Source organism: Scardinius erythrophthalmus (genome assembly GCF_964197995.2).
Source record: "Scardinius erythrophthalmus genome assembly, chromosome: 9".
Lineage (NCBI taxonomy): Eukaryota > Metazoa > Chordata > Actinopteri > Cypriniformes > Leuciscidae > Scardinius > Scardinius erythrophthalmus.
Genome location: NC_138229.1, coordinates 27,627,038 through 27,652,926, shown reverse-complemented (window position 1 = coordinate 27,652,926; position 25,889 = coordinate 27,627,038). Strand labels below are relative to the sequence as shown.

The 25,889-nt window shown below is 35.5% G+C and overlaps 2 protein-coding genes across 2 annotated transcripts in view; both read right to left on the bottom strand.

The window, feature by feature from the left end:
* The window catches only part of cdc73 (cell division cycle 73, Paf1/RNA polymerase II complex component, homolog), a 34,692-nt gene extending 22,767 nt beyond the window's left edge, over nucleotides 1-11,925 (bottom strand). The window contains exons 1-8 of the mRNA XM_081374371.1: nucleotides 11,745-11,925; nucleotides 10,405-10,510; nucleotides 10,135-10,204; nucleotides 9,965-10,027; nucleotides 9,743-9,795; nucleotides 9,530-9,618; nucleotides 7,767-7,980; nucleotides 444-542 (exon numbers count right to left, since the gene is read on the bottom strand). Coding sequence (XP_081230497.1) covers nucleotides 444-542; nucleotides 7,767-7,980; nucleotides 9,530-9,618; nucleotides 9,743-9,795; nucleotides 9,965-10,027; nucleotides 10,135-10,204; nucleotides 10,405-10,510; nucleotides 11,745-11,875 — 825 coding nt within the window. The 5' untranslated portion in view covers nucleotides 11,876-11,925. The remainder of the gene's footprint in view (nucleotides 1-443; nucleotides 543-7,766; nucleotides 7,981-9,529; nucleotides 9,619-9,742; nucleotides 9,796-9,964; nucleotides 10,028-10,134; nucleotides 10,205-10,404; nucleotides 10,511-11,744) is intronic.
* Nucleotides 11,926-14,356: 2,431 nt separating this feature from the next.
* Nucleotides 14,357-24,137, bottom strand: ro60 (Ro60, Y RNA binding protein). The gene is made up of 9 exons (XM_081373746.1): nucleotides 23,942-24,137; nucleotides 22,029-22,615; nucleotides 21,635-21,855; nucleotides 19,311-19,457; nucleotides 17,953-18,090; nucleotides 17,422-17,538; nucleotides 15,565-15,681; nucleotides 15,323-15,466; nucleotides 14,357-14,648 (listed from the first exon to the last, which is right to left on the bottom strand). Exons 2-9 carry the CDS (start codon nucleotides 22,594-22,596, stop codon nucleotides 14,496-14,498), a joined length of 1,605 nt encoding a protein of 534 aa, XP_081229872.1. The 5' UTR covers nucleotides 22,597-22,615; nucleotides 23,942-24,137; the 3' UTR covers nucleotides 14,357-14,495.
* Nucleotides 24,138-25,889: the final 1,752 nt, after the last annotated feature.

The following is a 25,889-nucleotide window of genomic DNA, read 5'->3' as shown; positions in this document are numbered from 1 at the left end:
GGCATCGCACGTCAAGTTCGTAGAGAGCTTTATTCAGTCCATTTTAAATTCTAATTTTGGCCGCCTCTCAAATGGGTCAAACCATAGACATTACTGCCAAGTAATAATGTAAGTAAACACGCTAGAAATCCACGCACATTCAAGGATGTGCATTTATTGCATGGACGGAGAAAAGTTAAATAAGCAAATAGTCTATCTGTTCCGTGAGAGCAACGGTACCGCAGATATATTATACATATGTAGGACAGATTAAACGTATGTAAAACTTGTGGCCTTCATCAGCATTCTGCAGTTATTAAAGCAAACAGGGACAAATGTACCAAATACTAAGAAAGAGCCCTTTGTAGTTCTATCAAACAAACATCTATTTTACATAAAGGTAAAAAGGAAGCAGAAACCACAGACATTCTCACGCTATTGAAGTAGCTTGGTTGTGTACTCACCACCTGAGTTTGGTTCTGAGTCTGTCTCTGTTCAGGGGCTCGACCTTCTTCCCGCGCCTTCACCGATTGTAGGATGGCAAAAATATTTTTGGAGAAGTTCTACAAAATCAAAAGATCAACATGTTCAGGAGATCATATTCTTTAAAACCTACACGTCTTTCTCTTTTGTGCACAACTGATCGTCATTCACAACGTAACCCCACAAACAACAAACATGACTTCAACCAAGTTATGAGATTGTGACATTACATTTTTTGACCATACTGTTTTTTTTTAAACACATTATTATTAAAAGTGCTACAATTATCTAGGTCTGCTACACACTGAAAATGTGCTTCATCCTTACTGGGATCAATACACTAATAGTGACACCACACAAGATAAAATCTTCATATATTTATGCTAGTACCTAAGCATTTCTCAGTGGTTAATTCCTAAAATACAACATTGTGTTCCACCCATAGAGTCATAGACTGTAAAAAAAATATGAATGTAGTGTCTATGACGCCACCCGTAGGTTTCTGGAGCATTTTTGACGGCCAAAGTGGGCGGAGTCGGCCGTCGCCATCGTGGTAGCGTCACCGCACGTCATTCCCGGATAAACAAAAATGGGCAAAGAGACAGGATTCGCTGAGGTGACATCTAACAGACAGCAGACAAATGGGTAGTAGTGGCATCAGCGGCAATCCACCTGTCACTCAAGTGGCCACGCCCTTAATTATGCAGAACTTTAAGGCTTAATATAATTGAAACGGATGAGTTATAAAAAAAATTCACCCCCTCACAGTTGTCATGAAGGGCAAAATTAGCTATATAGACCAAACCCACTTTTTGTACCAAGCTGTAAAAAAAACAATTCTGCTGTAAAGTTGGACATATTAACATGGGGGGTCATGGGATTGACTTTTTTTGGAGCCAGTCGATGAATTGCAGTTTAAGTAACTTCTGTGTTGGATTCAAGAGAGACAGGAAGGTTGACGCTTGGTTCCACCAAACCACAAAATGTGGCTATGATCTCATCAGATGTGCACATTGACTGTAACCAAGTTGTAAACAAAAATGGGCAACCATAACAATGTGATTTAATCTAAGTAAACAACTTTTAACTACAACAACTTTCATAAAAACAAGATTAGCTGTTTAATCAATGCAACTATCACATGCAGGACAACAATTTTATGATTTATAAATACTGTAACACTAATGGCAAATAGACCCAGATAAAAACCCAGATGAACATTTACATCATTTTAATGAGGAAGTAATAGTTTCACCAGGGATGCACAGGTACCACTTTTTCCAGAACAAGGCCGATACCAAAACTTTCTGGTTCTTCAAACGATTCTGAGCTTAGTTTTTAACAGCAGATGACGCTGCGTGCTTTAGAAACAGCCGTACTCTGCTTGCTTCCAATTCCTTGCAAACACTGCTTTAATCCTCCATAAAATAAAATCTTTCATAAAGTTCAAAGAGGTTGAAGCAAATTACAAGGGTGTTCGCAATAGGTTATGTTTACAATAATTTTGCATAATAAAAGCATTCTGAGGTGTAAGTACATTTTACCACTTACATGGGCTCATCTCACACAGCCGAATGTACAAGAGCTCTTCAGCGCTCTACTTCCTGAGCATTTGAGGGTGTGGTTAAAAACTAGCCTACAGCGCTATCTGCTGTTAAAAACTAAGCTCAGAATACATTGGAGAGAGAATCAATGCATACCGAAAAATCGCAGAATCTCAAAATCAATCTACGAATCGCGATGCATAGATTTATTGTCCCATCCCCAGTACTAGGGCCGATACCAATGTATTTTCATTATCTAATATACTGAAAAATTACAAATGCCAAATTTTTTTTTTTATTAAGAAAAAAAAAATCATCAATTTGATCAATTATCATCAATAATCAAATTTTTGTTGGTTTAATGTGTTTAGCAATTAAATATTTCCTTTACTTAGGGAAATATATAATTTTTACAAGTTATTTTCATGCTTAATTCTGACTGTTAAAATGTATTGTACAAACTTCTGTTATTTTCACTGTTCATTTTATTGCTCCATCAGATTTTAATCTTTAATTTAATAGCACGGGGCATTTTTAGAGCTGCTTCAGCGGGGGTCAACTGCTATACAAATAGCACAAATAAATACAACAGAAAGATACAAATGAAATAGTGCTTTTTAAGTTAGTCTTACAGTAGTTTTCAGGTACCACATTTTAATAAAGTAATCAAATGTAAAATACTGCATAGTTTTCACTGTATAAAATAAATATAGATTAAGTAAGTGATAATGTATATCCTCCGCTTCGCATCAGGGTCCTGATCACCCTGTCAGGGTTTATTCTGAGATAACAACCAGCTAGAAGTACATTATCCCGCTTATTACACGGCTACTTGCCACACAAGTAAAAATTTAGAACATAGAACTGGATGGCACAATTGACCAATCAGAATCAAGTATTCCACAGAGCCGTGTAATAATCCTTATTAAAAGTTTCAATTTAAATGTTTATTTAATGTAGATTTTCATTCTATAGTGTATTTGTCCTATTGTTTGTTATTTTCTTTGTTCCTATTTTTAATATTTTATTTTTTACAAAATTACCTGCCTTGCTTTATTACGGAAGACTGCCAGTCGTGTGTGAAATGATTGCAGTGAGCTTTAATAAAATGTTGGGTTTAGGTCTGTCACTATTACGTCACTGTCACTATTTCGGTAATCGATTGATTATTTTGACGATTACTTCGATATTTTGTTTGTGGTAATAAAAATACACCTAAGCAAACAAAAGCAATGAGGCAACACTATTTGGTTCAAATAAAGTGTCAAAATCAAGTAATCATGTGGTTTTATAGAACAACACTGTTTATATAATGTATATAATATGTAAGGGTTAACCCTCTGAGGTCGACAAACGCGCCGGCGCGTTTTGCTGGATTTTCTCCACATTGTAGCACTTTAAACTTAAATTTCTCCGTCATTTATGGTCATACAGAAAAAATAAATATAAAAAAAGAATCTGTGGTATTTCTACTTTTGTATGTGTCCACTTCCAATCAAATCAAAACATTGTGCTTTTGTAAAATAAAGAAAATAAACAGTGTGTGCGTTCTGCCTCTCCGTCGCGGTGAACTTTTTTTTCTTGAGCACGTCAATAAACTGAAACAAAACTCAGCGAATACTTGTTACACATTTATGAGCCATACACCTTTATAAACATTTAAGTGTGTACTTTTAAATGATCGGATTCAAAACGAAAACAAATATTCTCTGTTTAAGTAATTTGTATAAAACCAACAAGATTTCCAGCTTCTCAAACGCTTCCTAATTATTTTTAATTCGGCCACGCCCACTCGCGCAAAAGATATTCACATGCAAATCTCCACGTGGAACGCGATCGCCCTCATTACCTCAACAACAAAACACTTCACTTCACTTTTCGTCGAGTTTGAAAGACGTGCCTGAGCTTACATTGGATTTACATCAGAAGAAGAAGAACGATATTTGAAGACAAGAAAGATAAGGTAAGAAATTCTTACATATTAGTTTGCTATTGTTGCATAAATTTCACATTGCAGTTGAACTGTTGCTAGATATATGGTGAATATTATAATATTTAGACCCGTGTTTACTGTTACTGTGTTTGTGGATATCTGCTCAAACGTAGATAGGCTATGTATATGGTAGGCCTAATCATAATGTTTTATATTTGATCACAATCGCGTTTTAATGTATCATATTTTTGATCGCGATCGCGTTTTAATGTATCATATTTTTGATCGCGATCGCGTTTGAATGTATCATATTTTGGAAAAGCAAAACGCTCCAAACGGCTTCATGTTTTTACTATTATCTCATTTCATATCATCATAACGAATGGAAACATTTGAAGTAACATGATAATCAATATATTTTTCTCTAGCTTAGTTGTTACTGAAATCTTTTTGAAAATATATATAGGCTGCTATATTGTTATTATTTTATGCAGCACTGCGCATAGCCTATACCTACAAGGCACAACAAACCTGGTGTTCATTATATATTGTTGGAAACATTTGTGTGAGTGCGTGTGTGTATTCTGTGAATTTTAAAAAGCAATTTTAACAAGAAAAATCTAAAATGTATTCCCAAAATCGTGCAGGCCTTTCTCTTGATATCAGTATGTTCACTTTTTTTTTTCAGGGCCCAGATGCCACTGAGTCCTGCTGACTTCAACATTCACAGTACATGTCTCTGTACATGAACATGGTAAAGTGAAAATTAAACACCTTAGAAAATGAAAGGTATGTACAATGTTTTTAGGAATGGCACAAAGGTCTCTTTCTTCAATAAGTGCTTTTTTGTTGTGTATCTTTGGATTATGTTGTGTTGTAAATAAATCCAAACAATTTTAAAAGCCATTCTTTTTTAAATCTCCTCATTCTTTGTGCAAGGTTGGTCAGAATGATGGGCCCTGATAAGCTCCTAATAGGGCCATTAGGGAGGTTCTTTGTCTTTCTCAGGTGTGGAAAGCTTTCATATTAATGAGGTGATCCGCCCCTTCGCATATTGCTTTCTAACACAAAACACGTCGTAAAATTTTTAAATCAATATATTGTCTTCTCTGAATGAGCAGTCAGGGTGATTCTCACATAGTTTTAGAGCAAATATTCTAGGCTACGTGATACAATTTTCAAAAGTCTTGTGAAGAAATAATCAGTATGGGTTTCATGACCTTATTTCAGTGAGAATTTATTTTTGTATTTTCACAAACCACGCATAAATGTCATTATCTCAAAACTACAAACTTTTACATACATGCTGCTGATATATTATTGTAGCAGAGTTTGTGCTGAATACAGTGTAATTAGACTTTAGCCATGAAAATGTCACAAGTAACAGAAATAACCACAAATGTCAGAGCATGTCAGAACACCTCCAGGGCCCAGAAAACAGCTCAGACCTCAGAGGGTTAATGCCCGACGAGGTGTCCATTATCAGGTTTTAATGGACGACGGCGAGGCGTGAACCGTCCGACGCGCAGCGGAGTCCATTAAAACCTGATAATGGACACCTCGAAGGGCATTAACCCGCTTATACCATGGTTACTTACGAAAGAAAGAACTATTTAATCAATTAATAATACTTTAATGTGTTTTAGAGTAAAAATCGTGAGGGTTTTTATTTACAGGGGTGCAAACACATGTATGGTCAAAAAAGAGAGAGGTAATCGAAGCCCTCGTCCCGCAGCAAATATCCAGATACTACATTGCCACCATCCCCAACCCACCCCTATAGGCACAGAGTCAAATGAAATTTAGAAAAACTATCTTGCACTACTTCTTCTTGCTTTACTGCTACTTCCTGAAAACAATTTCACCTGATGATTTGAATAGCTCTTTTTGTAAAGAATTAATAATTCTAGGATGATTGGGGTAATTGTGTAGGGTAGGCCTAGTGCATCTGCATAGAATCTAATAAACAAAATACAAATATAAATACAATAAAACACAAATACACGAGAAATAAAGCAGTGCTTTATGTTTTTCAGGTAAATTAACTGTATTAAGTATTAATACAGTTTATCTTTTGACAAAACGTGATTTTTCTCTTTCTCTGTTGTTGTTTGATTAACTTTGGTGACACAAACAGCTGCAGGTATATTGGGTGCTGTCCCTTTAAGACGAATGCGCGTATCTAATACCGGTAATGACACGCATCCGTTTTATTTTGACTGCGTTTACGGGGAAACTCGTTGAGATGAACACTGGCTTATTTTTTCGTGCACATGTCTGTTCAAACACAAATAGATAAGAAAGAAAAGGGAATTCGGTGTTCACGAACTTCACGTGCTGTCTGCGACTGCGTGGCTCTGTGCGCCGACAGACCATCTATATTTGGATGTTAAACATAATATATATAGCCTGATACAGCAAAGACAACGTCGGCAGTATTGACGGCAAAATAGGCTACAGAATATTTCGTTCTGTAGGCCTATTGACAGGGGCAATATTTGAAAATCGATAATTAGGCCTATTTTTTAAATTACAATTATATATGCATTTGTCAAAACCGAGAGACTTTCAAGCATCAAAATGTAATTTATTAATATGTATTTGCGCCTTCTATTTTGTCTGAAAACTTCCAACACTCTTGCGTGTCGCGTGAAAAATAGGCGTCGGTTGCGGTTCTATTTCTAGCACGCGGTTTCGGTGCGGCTCGAGAAGTGTGTGTGTCACGCAGGCATTGTGCTCTAACACAAGCTCTAACCAGTTAACATGAGAGACGACATAAAAACGGACACTCCACGCCACGCAGAGAGAAATGTGATGCAGTGGCAGATCCAGAGTGAGACAGAAACACTAGCGGTTCACGCTTGCGCACATACTGCTGGTTTGGCGCGCAGTGTTCTGATTCGCTTATTTCCTATTTACTTGTTGGTGGACGCAATCCAGAATTACTGTTGGTTAAATTATAATCAGACCCTCTCAAACCACCACCCCCCTCCCCCTCCCCCTTAAAAAAACTCTTCGGATCTGCACGATTCACACAAGTCACCCAAACTGACGTGAAAAAAGCGGGAGGCGCCGAAAAGCGCGCTGTTTGCACCCCTGTATTTATTAAGTCGAGCGCACTATTTAATATCTCCCGTATACAGGCGTTGCCAAGCAACGTGGCCACAGCGACCCGACCGCAGCAGTTGATCAGTGAGTTTGAGCCAGCGCAATCATTTAGAACTGTCATCAGGCAAATTGACGGGACGCCTTTCCTAGGTGTACATTATCACTTTTTAACGGACACCCTGCAGCCAATCAGAATCGAGTATTCACCCAGACCATGGTATAATAAAAATATAACTGGCTGTGTAAACTTGGCACATAATATCTAAATATCGATAAATCAATCAATATAGCCCTGAATCGAATCGCAGAATTTTTGTAGGTATCGGCAAATATCGTAGAGAAGAATCGATATTGTATCGTGATGAACTGTCTGATTTACACCCCAGTACATAGTTTAACAACTTGAAATATATTTTCACTATTTTTTGGTTGCAATTCAGCATATTTAGCAAATTCAGAACAACTCAATTTGACTGGATACACAATTTGATTATAATTTTTAACTGAATTACATGTATTGATTAATTAATTGAATTCATTTTAAAGAAGTTACCATGGCAACAGAGGTAATTATTGAATGGAGATTACAAAATTGAATTGCTCCCATGGAAGGAAAGATCAGGGACAATGATGGCATTTATTTTTTTAATAGCTGTTAATATATATGTTGAAGAGTCCTTGTTTTTGTTTGTCAAGAAAATTCGGGTGATTCCGCTTACCTTGCCGCTGCTCTGTAATATCGTCGTCCTCGTCCGCCACACTCTTTCTCGGCTCACAATGTCTCTGGTCACGTCTACTTCAGCATCCACAAAGCTTCTCTGTTTCTGGGTGATGTCATCGTCCAGGTCAGGCTTGATAGTAGAGCGCTTTTTGGCCATGATTTTAGCCTTGATGGCAGCGATCTTCTCCACAGACATGGCTTCTGACAGAGACCTAAGATCATCAGAAGTAGAATTAGCTAAACTGAGGGACTCACAGCCTCAATTTAGGACAACTAAGCAGTTAAGGGTCATAACTAAGGCACAACTTTTTCCAACTTTGACTATATTCAATATACAGCACAGCTTTGAGTTTATAAAACTGGAATTACATTTTAAAAAATAAAGAACAAAATTATAAAACGCTCTTTAGATAATCCATTAATCACCACTTGCATTGCATTTTTTACAAACTTGTTTGAAAGATCCTTTGTATGTATTGTGAACTCCCATAGTCATAGTGATAAAGTTCTCTAATTATGCCATTTTAAAGGCTCCTAATTTTGTTTTGAAGGTCTCCAACAACAGGTTTACATGCATCCAAGGTAGGGCTGGGTGATTTGGACAGAATAATTATCATGATAAAAATATTCATATCAGTCGATATTGATAAATTCCACGATAAATGTCAAGGCTTTATTTCTTTCAAGTTTAAAGGCAGATTTTTGCACCCAAGCGAAAGTTGTAGAAACCATACAGTTAATTGTGGTTATAAACTACTCTTTATTGTCAGAACTTGACAAACACTTCACGTTTTTGAATTCTCTACACTTTTTCAGTCATTTTTCCTTGAAATAAATATCTTAATAGATAAAATCATTTCTCAGTTTCTGAATGTGGTAACAGCGGGTGATTATTGTAATGAAACAGGTTTGTGTTGTTTGAGGACGCGTTATATCTTCAGCACAGTTTGCAGTGCAGGCTGCGATATTAATTACATATTTTGTCTCTTAGAAATGCACATTTGACAGTAGCTTGAGTTCTGATACATATGTAAATTGATGTTCATAAACAAAATCAGTAACATCTGTAAAACATTTTTATATGGTAAAATTTAAATATTCTAACTATGAATTTAATTCAAATGAACCCCTGGACTTCCATATAACATACATTTAGACAGTTAAAACCATGGCAATTTGATTAGTGAGTAGTGCTGTTTTGTTCCGCTTTTGACGCATAAACGTTATATCGAACTCTTGTTATCGTTTTATCAAGGAAAATTATATCACGATAATTATCATTATCGTCCAGCCCTAATCAAAAGGCGAAAAAAGCACTTTAATCTTCTCAGTGTCTAAAACAGATCAGTCAAGAATTCGGTCTCTCTAAACCCCACCTTTCCCGTCTCTGACTCTGCTCTGATTGGTCAGATGGCCGAAACGGCCAATACCATATCTGAATTTGACATGAGCATGTCAAACATAAATTTGATTTGACATGTCAACAACAGGATCCAAACTTGTCCAGTCTCAGCTACAACTACAGAGTTTGAGGGTCAAAGTATACGTTGTTCGCGAGCAGCCAATAAAGACCATAGACTGGCATTATGCAAATTTTGAATTTGAATTTCAGAACCAATTTTTTATTTTGGGAGACAATAACTCCATTTATCTGCTCTTTGATCTTTTACTTTTACATTCACAAACAGCTATATTACACACATCATGAAAGGTAATATCCGAAAAAGCATAAAAGGCGCACATTAAAACACTGGATCATACCTGATCTGATCCGTCTGCACAATGCTTTCCTTATGACCCTCGAGACGAGCCGCCAGACGCTCCTTATCCAGACGCACACGCTCTTCATCCTGAGAATCACATGCATAAATCATAAATTAGAATCCTATATCCTACAGCTCTGCTTTTCAGCAATATAAATGTAAGCAAAGACTTTAGATGGAAAGCCAATACTTGTGTTAAAATGTTTCTCACCTCAACCCGAGGTTTTTTAGCCTCTGACGACGCTTCATCCGCTGCCCTTTTAACTGTTAAAACAATTGTAATTTATTGCCAGTAAATTGGTGATTCTTGACTACAAATCTTCAAAACTTTTTCAAACTATGTTTCAGACTTTTATCACATGCCTAATTACGGCCTATGCATGATGATTTTTTTAACGAAGAGCATGCTCAAAAAAAATGTATATCCACACACCTTGTGTCGGCCTTTGTAGACCAATCTCAATGGGCGCGCTTCTGTCGATACTCGTCGATGACGCTGTAAAAATGTATTAAATGCCACTTTAATTACAAACAGATAAATAGTTATGTTGCTTTAGTAATGAGTTGAACACGGTAACGTCTGTGATTTCTCGTCACACTTACAGCTTTCTCCATTGAGATAGGACAACAAGTCTTTTCTGTCAGGTCGTCTTACAACAGGGATGTTCTCTGTCTGCAATCAGAGAAACAGCTTTACCTTTTACTTTCCAGTCAACTATGCAAAATGTGAACACAGTCTACATTATAAAAGACAAAACTTCTACCAGTGAATGAACATACATAAACTCCTACATAAACATGATCATATATGAGGGTCCATGGCATCTAAAAGATTAACAAACCATGATACGTATATAAAATCGTTTTACTTACTGCAGCTCTCCGCACATAGGACGGATGAGGAAGATGCACATTGTTGAGCAGGAAAAGAATGGAGTCAAGAGTGTAGTACTCTTTAGGCTGTCCCTCTTTTCCAGTTCTGAAATGACATTAAATTGCATGTCATATATACATATTTATTTATTTATACATACATGAATCAAGGTTTTAAGTCTATTTAGCATTTTTTGCATTATAACATCAGCATAATTTCAATGAAAAATGGGATTGAAAGGTTATGAATATTTATTTGATTTGATTTTGTAAATTCATTTGTGGATCAATTATTTTTCTACCCCTCCAGTACACAAGTAACTTTGACAATTGCTCTCACTGCAACAAACCTCTAAAATCACCAAAAAAGAAAAGAAAAAAAAAGAAAAGAACTAACTGAACCTGCAGTCTGGTCATTTTTTACCCTTTCATTAAGATACATGAAGAGTTCAGATGCAAAAGCCTCTAAGTGCCATCTGAAATTTTCTTCTTTAATGATCATTTTTATCAAGCCCATATATTTAAGTTCAGTAATTTCACTTAAATGACAATTAATAGTTAATTTGCATTGCCATTTAAGTGAAATTACTGAATTTAAATATACAAGCTTGATAAAAATTATCATTCTAGAAGAAAATTTCAGATGGCCCTTAGAGGCTTTTGCATCTGAACTCTTCACATACATTTCCACCAAAATGCGTTACAAACCGCAACAACCTTGTATGAACCCTAGATAGGACACATCACAAGAGATCAAGTGGGTTCACTAACATAACATAACATAACTAACTTTCGTGAACAATAACAGAACATTACAAAAAAAGGATTGTAGTGACTCCATGGTACAGTGTAGTATTAGATAAAATATTAGATAATATCCTAGTACTTTGAGGCATACCATTCGTCTCAAAATATGCATGCTCCGTGTTATTTACATGTTACTTCAAGGTATAGCATGTACAAAAAACATACTTTGTAGTTTTTAGATCCTATTTCGTGGAACCAAGTTAGTGAATAGTGATTGATTTCAAAGTTTTAAACTCTCACTCAGCTCAAATGACAATGGTTCAACAATAACAACTGAGAAGTTGTCGCGCAGCATCAGTGAAGCCTACGATGTTGTCAAGGAAAACAACTCAAGTGGGTTTTAAGGAACCGCCAAAATATTAGTTATGATCTATCGGTATATATGCATTTACACTAGCTTACAGACACAGTACGCCTTCTCCTTTCCATTAACATTTTAACACAACACGAGTTTCTCCACACGAGTCCATCAGTAGCGCATTAGCAGCTAAAGCAGCTCAGCTCAAAACTGAGCAGAACAAGCGCACACATACCCCCAAATGACATAGTTAGTCTTGACATTTTTTGGCCAGGAGAATTCTCCGAAAATAACTTCATCTCCTTTCGCAACGATCTCCTTTTTCTGGATATTGTACTGGCGAAGAACACTCAACACGTCCGCCATGATCGCGCCTCCTCATTACGAGTGTTTTATTTAAGACCCCGCAACTTCTCAGCACAGCACTGCTAGTAATAGTGCCTATGTCAAATTCATGCATTTATAAGCTTTATAATGTTATTTTTTGGACTTCAACCGCAATAGGGACCATATAAGCTGATTCAGTAAATGTATTATTCACAGGCGAAAAGGAGTTATGTATTAAAAAGTATTTAAGAATCGCATGCACAGGTCAGGCAAATCCAGGGCATCTAAATTGAACAGCCTCTGTCAAGTCTTAACTGTAAGCTGTTAATTCACTGTCATAAACGTTACACAAAAAGAAAATAAAGAAAATAAATGCATTTTAGGTTTCTATTATATTAATACAAACAAAAACTCAATTTCACATACCTTCAGAAAGACCTTACTAACTTTGAGTCTATATTTTGCATAGACAGGAACTTCAGGAAGACTGTCTTTGCTTTATTCATTGTATCTCTTGCATTAAGGTGATTATGGTTGTTTGTAATGTCGTGGGGAAAAACACTGTCCCAAGTCTTTCTTTAGTAGTGTAGAGCCTAATTATCTTATATTCAGTTATTTTTAGCCTATCATGTTTTCAAAAAATGCTATTGACACTGACTAGCAACTAACACAGGATCTGCTATTAATAATACTTAGTTTGCTAGACTCGATTACAATAACATGAGTGATTAATGTTATATTATAGATATTGTCTGAATTCTATTACAGATAGAATTAAGGAGCATCACAAACAAATTACTCTCAAAAGGATCTTTATTAATTTATAATTAATGCTGTTAATAAAAGAAAAAAAATCTCCTTTTTAGATATAATCTAATTGGCAACAGGAAACGTGTAGTATCAACTTAAACAGCAATTTTGGCTTTAAAGACTAAAATACTTTCAGTTTTCTATTATTGTATAGTGTAAACACTATAAGGTCACCTTATGAAATATATCTATTGAACAATACAAAAAGAATATAAATAAACTTTGGTAACTTGCTATCATGTTACTACATCAACAAAGTCAATACAACAATAGCAAATTAATTTCAATTTGTATCCTCAATTTTTAACATCCAAAGTCTTTCATTATTTGTCATACTTATTTATCCCATACTTCAAGAGGTTTACATCTAAATTAACTCTAGTGTTACACAAATAGAACAAAAGGTACATTCAGTTTTGTATCTTAAAAGTAAAAGGTAGTAATTGTCTACAGACATTTTAGTGTTTGTTAGTTTGTGCCTACATTACCTTTACATAATTATTATCCTAGCAGCGTTAGAAAACTTAAAACCTTGATTTGACCTTAAGAGTTACAAAGAGCAACAGAAAATGCAAAAAGGCAACTTTCTACACATAAATGAATCTAGAAGCAAGATCCATTTACAAGCTCTACGATTCAATGCATATACCTCTTTTCTCTCAAATTTGGTGTGTGTGTGTGTGTGTGTGTGTGTGTGTGTGTGTGTCTGTGTGTGTATTAAGTTCAAAAGTGCACCACAGAGTAAACTGTAAAATATTAAGTTCAGTCTTAAATAGACTGAAGTGTCAAGCCTCTCTTCAATCATAATAAGAAGTTATTTGCATTCATATATCAAATATCAGGTTACTGGACCACAAAACAAGAGGTATTTTAACATTAAACATTACCAACAAGTCTGGTAATTAAGAGGCGTTTACACGACACTGTTTTCAATAAAAAAAGGAAACTTTTTATGCATTTTGGTCGTTCATTTACTTGATAACAGGGGCCTGAAAACGGAAACTTTTTGAAAAACGGTTTCAAAGTGCAAGTTTTTGAAAACTAAACCATTATCGTCTCTGCATAAAAAAAAAACGTGAATTTGTGAAAACAGTGATGTCATGCACATGCGTATTATGTGTTTATAGGTGCGTAGTGTTTCTTTACAAAGTGACATCGCCAACTACTGGCCTGCAGCACAATAAAACATTTTTAATCTTTTTCGAGGATCCGTATGAACGGGGACCATTTTGACAATGTTGTCATCTGTGCACGAAAAACGCAACGGAAAAACGTTCCTATTTTTAGTACATCGTTGTCGTGTAAACATTGCTCGATTTCCAATTCAATGAACTTGCAAATGTATTTTGCTTCATATTTCTCACAGATTTTAGTGGAAGAGCTATCTGTGCACTTTCAGCTCAAAGTGTAATATTATATTATATATATATTAGTATTATTATAATAATATTATAACAACTCATTACACAGAACAAAACATGAATGAAGACCATGAAATAGAACATTACTTCCAATGCAGGTCAGTGACATACATGAACTTATAACTTAAAAAAAAAAAAAACTGTGTAAAAGACATGTACTTCAATTATGCTCTTCTTGGGAAGAAGCAAACATTACATTAGACCAGGTTTAAAAAACATAGTTATACTGAATGAAGATCATTACTTCATTAATTTGCTTTTGATTTTCCCTTCAACTAATCCAGCCTGCTGGATATTGAATTACACTTGGACTTGATTCCAGACTTTGATTCCAAAAATTGTCTTTTTTTTTTGCTTGTTGACGTGGGGTGCATCAATGTCTTGTTGTCGTTCAGAAAACTGTCTGCATGCTACAAAACCAAAAGATTTTAAATGACATCAAGTGCGAAGTTACGGATGACGTCGACTGCCTGCGAGTCAAAGCCGCAGATGTCCAGCATGCCACGGTCTTCAGGGTCAGCGATGGACAGCGAGTTGGCAATCATTCCGCACACAATCAGTTTGGAAAATAAACCACTTTTCTAAAAAAAAAAAAAAAAAAAAAAAAACACAAACATGACATTTTCTCTTTAAAATGAAGAACATCCTATCACTATTACCAAATCTAAGAAAACCATACTTGAAGGACTGTCAATTGACTTCAAAATTTAATTATCACATGATAAGCCAATTAATCTATTTGTAGATTAATTGTATACAGTTTGGGGGTCAGAAATAGTTTTCATTATTTAAAAGAAATTAACACTTATTTAGCAAGGATGCACTGAATTTATCAAAAGTGACAGTAAAGACATTTATAATGTTACAAAAGATTTCTATTTCAGATAAATGCGATTCTTTGAAAAAAATGCATCATGGTTTCCACAAAAATATTAAGCAGCTCAACTGTTTCCGACACTGATTATAGTCAGAAATGTTTCTTGAGCAGCAAATCATCATATTAGAGTGATTTCTGAAGGATCATGTGACACTGAAGACTGGAGTGATGATGCTTAAAATTCAGCTTTGATCACATGAATAAATTACATTTTAAATGATATTAAAATACAAAAACATAATACTTTTTTTTAATTAATTGCACTAAATTTGTGTTAAATCAACAGCCTTATTAAAACATATTACAGACAGCAAAGAATATAACAGTGTAATAAGTTAAAACAAATTGCTTCTACATTCAGTTTCAAGTTGCACTCACTTGTCTATATGTCTTCAGTGTGTCTGCTGGATTTTCCCTCCCAAGGGTTTGATTATTGGTGAAAATGATGAAGACATCCACAGTTTTCTCATTCTCCGAGGCCCAAGTGATGGGTAAGGCACAGTCCGTACTGCCACCAGGAGTCTAGAGGGAAGTCACATGTAGATTATGATTACAGATGTAGTACAGTAGATGTAATAATTCATTATATAGCATGAAATGTTTTCTCAAGATCTTCTTGCCTGGATGAGCTGTGCTGCTACTTGCATAAGCGTCATATCAGAAGAGACAGAACAGGGAAGAACACTTCCTTCAGAGAAAACCACAATCTGCGTGTTTAGCTCAGTTTGTGCAATTACCTGCAAATAAAAAGGGAACCGTTAAATACATTCGGTACACTGTAAAAAAAATATTTTCATGATACAGTATGTTATCACAACATTTTATCTTTTGTCAAATCAATGGTTCAGATAACATAATATTCTGAGTTTGTCTCCTTCATTGTATTAACTAACATTTTTAATTTCAATGAACTCAAAATTAAGACAATCAGGTTCAAATTTTGATATTTTTATTTTAAGCTCATATGTAAAAATACTTTTATTGGCCACCGTCAGGTACTGCTTCACGTTTCTCTTTGCTGTGAAATCTTTAATGATTTTTATAAAGTAAAAATAAGAATAACTTTCATATTGTTAGCAATATTTCAAGATGAACATATACTGGACTGAAGCAATTTAGGTTTACTGGATTATCCATACACCATTCAAAGAAAACTAACTCATGTTAAAATATGAGTATCAAATATGATACGTCAGAAACGTCGTTTATCTGTCAATAATGTATTACAATATATGTTTCACTACACACAATTAAAACTACAGAGCTTTGATCACTAAACTAAACATTTAAATATCGTCTTACTAAGACATATGTGACCCTGGATCACAAAACCAGTCACAAGTCGCACGGGTATATATGTGGCAATAGCCAACAATACATTGTATGGGTCAAAATTATTGATTTTTCTTTTATGCCAAAAATCATTAGGATATTAAGTAAAGATCATGTTCCATGAAGATATTTTGGTAATTTCCTACCATAAATATATTAAAAAATATATTTTTGTGAGTGAATGCAGATTCCAGATTTTCAAATAATTATATCTCGGACAAATACTGTCCTATCCAAACAAACCATACATCAATGGAAAGCTTATTTATTCAGTTTTCAGATGATGTATAAATCTGTTTCAGAAAATTGACCCATGTGACTGGTTTTGTGGTCCAGGGTCACATATTATAGACAAATATCGAGTCACAACTGATATCTATATGCATTTTATACAAGTAGTCAGCTATACGGTTATAAAGATCTCATTGATTTACAAGCTTTCAGAATTTCATCTTATTTTTTGGCCATTCAAAACTAGAATTAGAAACTGCACAATTTTTACAATTTGAATAAAAGGTGTTTTTTCCTCTTCCAGTATGAGCTTCATATTCTCCTATATCATACAATATGAGCCATTAATTCCTGATGTATCAATTTTCATCACGTGGAACATTTATTTTTAGAATTCTTTTTATATTTGGTCTTAAACGTTCAATAAATGTTACATTTAAAAAAAAAGAGAAAAAATAAAGATTTTTCTGATTATTATTTTATATGTCATCCTTCTTTACAGGGTTAAATGTGCAAATACTAAATGTTCATTTTGTCCACTTTTAGAAGCGAACTAGCATACAGACAGAAGCGATCACGAATCAACTAAAGGTCACAAAACTCTTGATTTAATTGGGTTTGTAAGTTCTTGGTTGGATATAATCAACATTTCGCTCTTCTTAAAGTGTCTAAAATTTCTTTACATGATTCGCATATGAGAGCAGTGCACTGGAGAGGCAATTCATTGATGTTTACAAGACTAGAGTGTCCCGTCAGAAAAGGAATATGCAAGGAATGTGAAATATGTGCAGGGCGGACCTCAGCAGCAACACACACTTCCTCCAAGGACAAAATATTAGCTTAAAATATGACTTAAGGCTCTTGATAGACGTCACTTGTATTCTAGAACACAGTTTGCAGTGGTGTAGTCTTACCATGCACATTGCCGCTGCCACTGCCACAGTGCTGATGGAGCTGCCGTGAGTCACGCTGCTCAGAGAAGAACTTACATCAACTGCCACCAAATAACGCTTGCCTGTGGGCTCCACTGTCTGGAGACATAAAGAGTCACAGGTTAAAGGCATGGTTCACCCAAAAATGAAAATACTGTCATTATTTACTCACCCTCAAGTTGTTCCAAGCCTGTATGAGTTTCTTTCTTCTGCTGAACACAAAAGAAGATATTTTGAAGAATATGGGTAACCAACTTCCATAGTATTTTATTCCCATACTATGGAAGCCAATGGGGTTCATCAACTGTTTGGTTACCAACATTCTTCAAAATATCTTCTTTTTGTGTTCAGCTGAAGAAAGAAACTCATACAGGTTTGAAACAAATTGAGGGTGAGTAAATGATGGCAGAATTTTCATTTTTGCGTGAACAATCCCTTTAACATCACAGTTTGATATATACAGTATCTCGAAAAACAAATGCGTTACACAGCTTACGTCAAGGCGTCACTCACTGAAATAGTTTTGCAGAAGGCGCAGTCCAGGGCTTGAACAATGTCTCTGTCCGGCTCCCATTTCAGTTTGCTACGCTTCCCATGACCTCTCTTATAGTTTTCAGATGCCACAAGAATGTTGAACGGCTGTGTTTTTGCCTGAAATAGCACACACGTTGAAAATTAACATGTAAAAATGTATATTTTATTATATTCAAGTATTTGGACTTTTTATATTTAATTTCAAATGTATGAATTAGAGCTGCACGATTAATCGTTTAAAATATCTCGATCTTGATTCAAACACCCACGTGATCTCATTCCTAAATGACAAAGTCAGTAAATGATTCTGCTGTGTCTATGAAACCTTTGATAAGATCACACCTGAACATTCAAATCTGCGTTCGAGTTGCCGCTTATCCAGAGAGAAGTTATCATGATTAGGTATGAAACAGCTTCACAAACAGTCTTTTCAACCACACATTATGTTTATTTCTATCTTACAATAATTTAGATTATCACATAAGTACTGAGATAAAATGGAGTGGAGTTAAGCTGAGTTAAACGCAGCCAAAGTCATTGAAAAAACGCTGATTCATCCAGTAATGAAACAAATTACTGAAACAAATGAGTGTGTATATATATATATATATATATATATATATATATATATATATATATATATATATATATATATATATATATATATGTTTTAAATTTAAATTAAAGCAACTAACATTTTGTCAGAGCCTCTAGTAAATGTACATGTTATAATATTTTACTTAGGTTAGTCCATTCATAATCATGGAAGAATCGTGATCTTGTTTAACACAAAAAACATGATACTCAATTAATCCAGAATCGTGCAGCTCTAGTATGAATGTCACTAAAATTGGCCGTTAAACATATTATTTAATATTATTATTTTTATTACAACAAAATAACAAAGAAAAGCATAATTTATTTTAAGGAAAGATAACACTTTTCCAGCAAACCATTTCACAAATATAAGTTTGTTGAGTTTATGATTATAAAACAATAAATATATTATTACTATAATGTTCATAGTTAATGTGATGAACTACACCTGTGGATACTCTGTTAGGACACCTGTGAGAACTTGCTGACTTCATACATCCACTAAAAATCACCAAAACACCAGTTAATTCAAAGTCATTGGAAAATGGCTCCGGAAACTTAGTTCTGATTTGTTTGCAGGTGCCACATAGTTTGATATTTTTGCTATATAATGCATTCATGATTTTTAAGGGTCCCAATGCTACACATAGAATAAATGATAAGATTTCAAAATAACTGAACTAAGGAGCATTACTGGATGCTGCTATTGTCTTAAAATGATGTTGTTGTTGTAACCTGACCTTTTTCAGTGCAGTCTCATCCTGAATCCTTTCACAAACAGCGGCAACATCCGGACTTCCAGGTGCCAGAACCTTGTCTGCTGTCAACTTACCCAAATGCTTCAATAAAACAACCACTGGCATCTCTTTTAGCAATGCTTTCCATACCTGAAAGGGACCAATAACAACATTGTCAACAAAAAACGAAGACATTTCAGCCTCATGAGTGCTCGTCATGTGCATTCACTGCCAAGAAAACTGCATTTACAGAAAAATCCGAAAAGTTTCTGTAGTTTATCTTTATTATTACTTTATACTTTGAATTTCTATGCTCAAACTAGGGCTGTCACAACCATTGTTTGGGATAACTTAATCAGATCTTTTTTCAAGTAACTAGTAAAGCAATGCATTACTTTTAAATAGGGATGTCCCGATACCACTTTTTCACTTCCGATACCGATACCGATGCCGCAGCTTTGGCTATTTGCCGATACCGATATCAATTCGATATTTTTATTTTTTTCTTGAACTAATACTACTAATAATAAAATATAATGGAAGCACTTTCCTCAATTAGCCACTTAAAAACATCTCACTCAAATGGAGAACAAATACTTCTCCAGTATATAGTCCACAACAACAGTTGATAATGAAAGACTGCCAGCCTTTATTCAAAAGACCTTGAGATATGTTTGGTAACCTGAATGAATTTAAAATTAATTTGCTATATTTCAGATCAATATATTTGTTTCCTTTAAATTTTAATTAACTTTAACTTTATTCTCATCTGAATTATAAATAATTTATTTCTGTATAAAATAATACTACTTTTAAAAACACATTTGATTTTCTTTTTTATTCAATGTAGAATGTGTAACTTAAAAATAAACAGATTAGTGCTCTGTTTTAGGACAAGAAATGAAAACCAATGCAATGATGAATGTCCAAAAAGATGAGATCATTTTTGCTTTTAAACAGCGTGTGTGTGTGTGTGTGTGTGTGTGTGTGTGTGTGTGTGTGTGTGTGTGTGTGTGTGTGTGTGTGTGTGTGTGTGTGTGTGTGTGTGTGTGTGTGTGTGATTTTGGTTGGGTGACAGTTACAGTTTGACAAGAGTTTACAGTTTGACAAAAGCACAATGTTGGGTTTTACACAAATATAAGTAGGCTAAACACTTTTTCCAGTTTTAATGATGTCCTGTATGAAAATGACGGAGTATGTTTTTTTGTTTCCACTGTTCGATCGCGCCCGTGCCTCTCTCTCTGACACACACACACACACCAGCATTGCAATCTTGACATCGCAGCCTGTTCATTTTGCTGCGTTCACACCAAAACGCGAATAGAGCGTCAAATTTGCGTCTATCGCGTCTAGTTCGATGCTTGAACAGTTTGAATCCATTCGCGCGTCCAAAGCGAATAGGACGCGCCACGCGCGTATAATGATGAAGTGAGCGTTTGAAGCGATATAGACGCGCGTTCAGAGCTAAGGCGGGCTACAGATTAGGTGTCCCTAAAGAACCCGCGTATGCGCGTATCTAACAGTAACGTTAGTTTCGTATTACATTAATTAATGTGCACGCGAGATTTATTTATTTTTATACCGTGTATTCTCTGTGTAAATCCATGCACCGAACGTACGTTCAGTACGAATGCGTACCGTTCCACCCCTAATGGGTATCGGATCATAGGTATCGGATAATTTTTTTTTCTCCCCTCCGATATCCGATCTAGCGTTTTGGGCCAGTATCGGCACGATACCGATGCCGTGGATCGGATCGGGGCATCCCTACTTTTAAATGTATAACAAAATAATTGAGTTACTTTTCAAGTAACGCAAGTTACTTTGCTTTCCCATCTATTGAATGACAGATCTCCTGTCTCCATGTTGAGAGAAATCAGGTGCACTGCGAACACATGTAGTTCTAGACTAAATGTGAGCATTTACTCCTCACTTGCACAAAAACACATTCAGTATTGCTCAAAATGAATAAAAACAGTGAAACAAACTCAGAATATCACGCAAACCTGCAATAACTAAATATGTTAAATAAGACTGATATACTTTATGCATTTAATCTCACTTTATTAACCAATGTCTTTTCTGCTGACCTTATATTATCCAATTCAACCATACTAGTAAGATAAAATGACTTTAGTTAAAGATAACATTTGTGTTTTATTTTATTGTTTTATTACTGTAAGTAACTTTCCCCAACACTGGTCACAACACCAAAATTTCAGTAGTTGATACCAATAAAATGTCACAATGCTTGATACCCATTTCAATACCACTTCAAAATTTATTAACAACTAACAAATTTATTAAAATATAAATGTGGTTCAGACCTCTTTGGACTTCAGGTGGTTGGTCAGAACCTGCTCTTTTTCCAGCCTTTGCTCCTCAATAAAATGAACGAGCTCCTGTTCATCAGTCGAGTGTTTGGCTTTCTCCACAGCTTCCAGATATCCAAAAACCTTTTGCAGATCATCAGAGATCTCTTTATCGCCATACGCTTCCTGAACCCCTGTCCATCCTTTTGTGATGTATTTGCAAACAAGAGCAACAGCTGTAGAGAACAAGAACACATGCTTATCTTTCCTCATGCGACTTTTGACACAAGAAGAAATCATTGAACAGACATTACAAAAAGTGCCTTTAGATGTCAATATTTGGTTTATTTCCATAAGATTAAACATTAACCCATCGCTGTCCACAGCAAACCATTTTGCAAGCACTCACCGTCATTGGTTGGCTTCATGTGGGACAGCCTGAGGAGGTCCTGGTGGGACCAGCCTGCCCTGTGCTTGCACTTAGTCACGGCCCGCGCCAGGCTCATACCGTCCTGGCTGTTGTACCAATCAGTCACGGCCCTCCGCAGAGCCCGTCCCCACATCCCAGAGCCCTCTTTCAGCTCCTTTTTATACTGCACAAATGTGAAGAGCTGCACGGGCGCGCGACACAGTTCCTTCAGCGCCCGTAAGGCGGCCTGCCTGGTCTTGCAGTCTGCATGCTGTGAGCAGACGGCCAGGGCGAAGAGGCTGGGGTTGGGACGGACAGCGCGGCCCTCCAGATTCAGGCGTCTGATCTCCTCCACCACCTCACAGCCTCGTCCGCCCTCGATGAACTGCATCAGGGACAGGGCGTTCTCCATACCCAGAGGACACTCTTTAGTGCTGTATGTGGTGCTCTCAGAGCCGTAACAGAGGAAGCGGCGCAGACACACAGCTGCGGTCACTGCTCTGCCCGATGAGTTCAGCACCTGTTCATTAACAACGGACAGTTGTTCTGGAAGAGATGCTGGATCCATAATTAACCACCCTTCAGTCCTAAAAACAGATCACAGAGGTTAACATTACACTATGAGCACAGAACATCAACACTCAGTCTGTTAGTAGACGCATGGTTTGCTTTGCGCAAACATAATACCAAGGTTATTTTTTTAAAGGACCATGCAAATACCATGGCACATGAATATGGTGTGTGTGTTCTGATAAACCCTACATTATGGGGACAACATGACCAAATGTCCCCACAAAGATGACAATATCCTAAATCCTTGTGAGGACATTCTTGGTCCCCATTAGGAACATGTAAAATGCAGAAAGTTTTCTGTGATGGGTAGTTTTTGAGGTAGGGTTAGTGTAAGGGGACAGAATATACAGTTTGTACAGTATAAAAACCACCATGTCAATGGAATGTCCCCATACAACATGAAAACACAATGTGTGTGTGTACGCTACACACAGTCAAACTAAAATTAGCAGACACCTTCAACATTTCTCACATTATCACAGTTTATTCGCTAAAGTTTAGAAAATGGTAATAAAATATGACAATAACTCAGAGTGATATTTCACTGGTTTTGGCCATGCTTCTGTTAGACTGTCTCACAAATGAATTATGTTGAATAACCGTCAGCTGTTAAATTTAAGTACACAATTAGAATACCAATTTAGGACAACAAATTACCAAGCAATGCTTAATTTTGTTCAGTCTGTGGTGTAAAAAGGTCGCATTAGCAATTAAAGAAAAGCAAAACCATTGTCAGGTGACAGGTCAAAGTGTCTGGAATAATGTTTGGTCCCAAAGGTATACATTTTACTGGTGGTCCACTGTATGAAGCATTTTTGGGTATAATATGTCACAGTTTACTTTATTTTTTTATCCACACTTACATAAATGAACTGTATTGCCTTTGTACCAAGTGCAAAGTAAAAATAAAGAGTAACGTTAGTGATGAAATGACTTTTGAAGTCGTAATGTAACTAAGTACACTTCACTGTAGCTTTTAACATTTGCATTAACCACTGTATATATATATTTTTTTAAAGGCTCGGTTCTTCAAACCGTTGAGATTGTGCGCGTTATTTTGTTTTGTCAGCTTTATGAGGATCAGTTCACTAGCGGCTTTAATCCTGTTAGCCAGTTAGCCAGGGCGAGGAAAACCTCCTCAAAACACACTCATCCAGCCAATAAAGTTCAGACAGAACAGCTCCATCACACCCATGCTACATCACTGACAATCAACATGACGACCACAGCCTTTAAATCACACACACATGATGAAGAAGGGAGGGGTAGACGAAGATCAGTTAGCCCGATGCTACATGCATCACTCTACACACAAACTCTTTCTCTGCATAAACAAATACCTCAAAATCCTGCTGGAAAACTTTTTAATACGTCCAAAAGCTGCTGTTATCCTCAGCCAAAGTCTCTAACGTTAGATCTTCCCGAGAGTTACAGCTCCTCCCTTTAAAATCAGACTCAAGGAAGAAGTGAAGAGCGAAGATTCCTGACTGAGCGCAACACAATGGCCGTGTCTCAAAACCTAGTAGCCTCCTAGCTAGACATCATTGGCGGAACGCGCATATTAATGCCTCAAAACGTTGTCTATGTAGGCAGTTAACTAGGTTTTAACAGTAAAACGAGTTTTGTGTGAGATTTTGCTTCATTTTAGAGACTTGTAGGCCTAATACTTATAAAAAGATTCACAATACTTATAATAATAATATAGTATCTTTGTACGTTATTTATTTCTTTAAAAAGTGTAACTTTTGTCATTTCTTTTTATTTTATTTACTACACAAATTTTACACATTTATACTTTTTAATTTAAATAAATGTATTAAAAAAAGCAATATTAAGGGTTTTTTAATGCAACAAAAAATATACAAAGATTTGTACATGCATATACACCTCACAACAAGTAGAAAATAACATAGCCTACATAAGAATGTCAAATAAAGTAGGTCATGCCAGGGGTAAAATTACATAAATTTAAAATAACAAAAAGCTTCGTAGGTCTTTCTTACTTTTTTGTTCTTAATTTTATCTAATGCAGTACCATATTGTTAAATCTCTTCAATAAAATGTTCAAAGCTTGGCTTAGCTTTAGTCCATTTTTTTCCACATGAATGTGATATTTTCCAAGTAAAATAAAAAGTTGTATAAGGAAGCACATCATACTTATGGAATCAACATTGTCCTGTACAAAACATACTACATCATACAGATCAATTTGTAAACATGTTCCAAACAACCAGAAATGAAATATGAAACATCCAATCCAAAAACATTTTTGAATATACCTGTACAATCCAAAAAAAAAAAAAAAAAGAGAGAAATGAGACACAGATTCTTTGGCATTGCTACAAAATTCACATATAGGCTAAATTTTCAATATTCAAATGGAAAGATTCAAGCAACTCTACAATTGAATAGGATACCTCGCTAATTTTGTTATTAATAAAAAAAAATGTTCTTGACCATACTCTTTTCCAGTTAATATTTTCATATTTAGTAGACCAAAACAAGGCAAAGGCTGTTGAACAAGGCAAATAGTTTGTTTTTAAAATATTTATAATATATTTGTTACTGCATTTATCTATTAATATATTAATATCCCCAATAAATATGTATCACTACAAAAACTGGTTAGACGATCAAGATATCGTAATAGTGATACAACTCTGTCAGGGATTGCATCAGAAATAATAGCATAATTATTCTTTTGGCCCACGGGAATCATACATTTATTGAGAAATTCAGAATAGGCTATGTTAAAAGTAGGCTATACACCTTCTTCGTTAAGCAACTGATAAACAGTAAGAATTCCATTGTCATACCATGTCTGATTAAAGATTTACTTTTTTTGTACAAGATATCTCTGTTATTCCATATAAAGTATCGATGCGGTGAAATGCACTATCAAGCCCCTTTTTAATATCGCACATGAAATGCGTCATCACAGCGTTTACAGTCTACAGTCTACACAAAAGACTGTAAAAGAAATTCTTATATACGAACAGTGCCGAGTGATAGAGATATCTCAGTTAAGCAGATTTTTTTTAAATAACCAACTAAATAATACAGACAAGAAAGACAACACCGATCGTTTTGCTTTGACTGTGCGCTGCCGTCACTAGAGGGCGCGATTTTGCAGCTTTTCTGTTGATTTCTATTAAAAGCGGGGTTTCACAAGGTCATCGTTTCCGAGCACACTAACTCTTTGAGATCTACCTTATTTATATTTCACTATAATTAATAAAGTAACAAACAATCACATGTTATATTACTGCTTTCTAATGCTCTAATTAA

Excerpts from the sequence above, each read along its gene's own strand:
- ro60 (XM_081373746.1), bottom strand. The coding sequence starts at position 22,596 with ATGGATCCAGCATCTCTTCCAGAACAACTGTCCGTTGTTAATGAACAG. Across the intron at positions 18,091-19,310 it reads ATGAGACTGCACTGAAAAAG|GCAAAAACACAGCCGTTCAA; the intron begins GTCAGGTTACAA and ends GTGCTATTTCAG. Across the intron at positions 17,539-17,952 it reads CCTTCTGCAAAACTATTTCA|ACAGTGGAGCCCACAGGCAA; the intron begins GTGAGTGACGCC and ends TTATGTCTCCAG.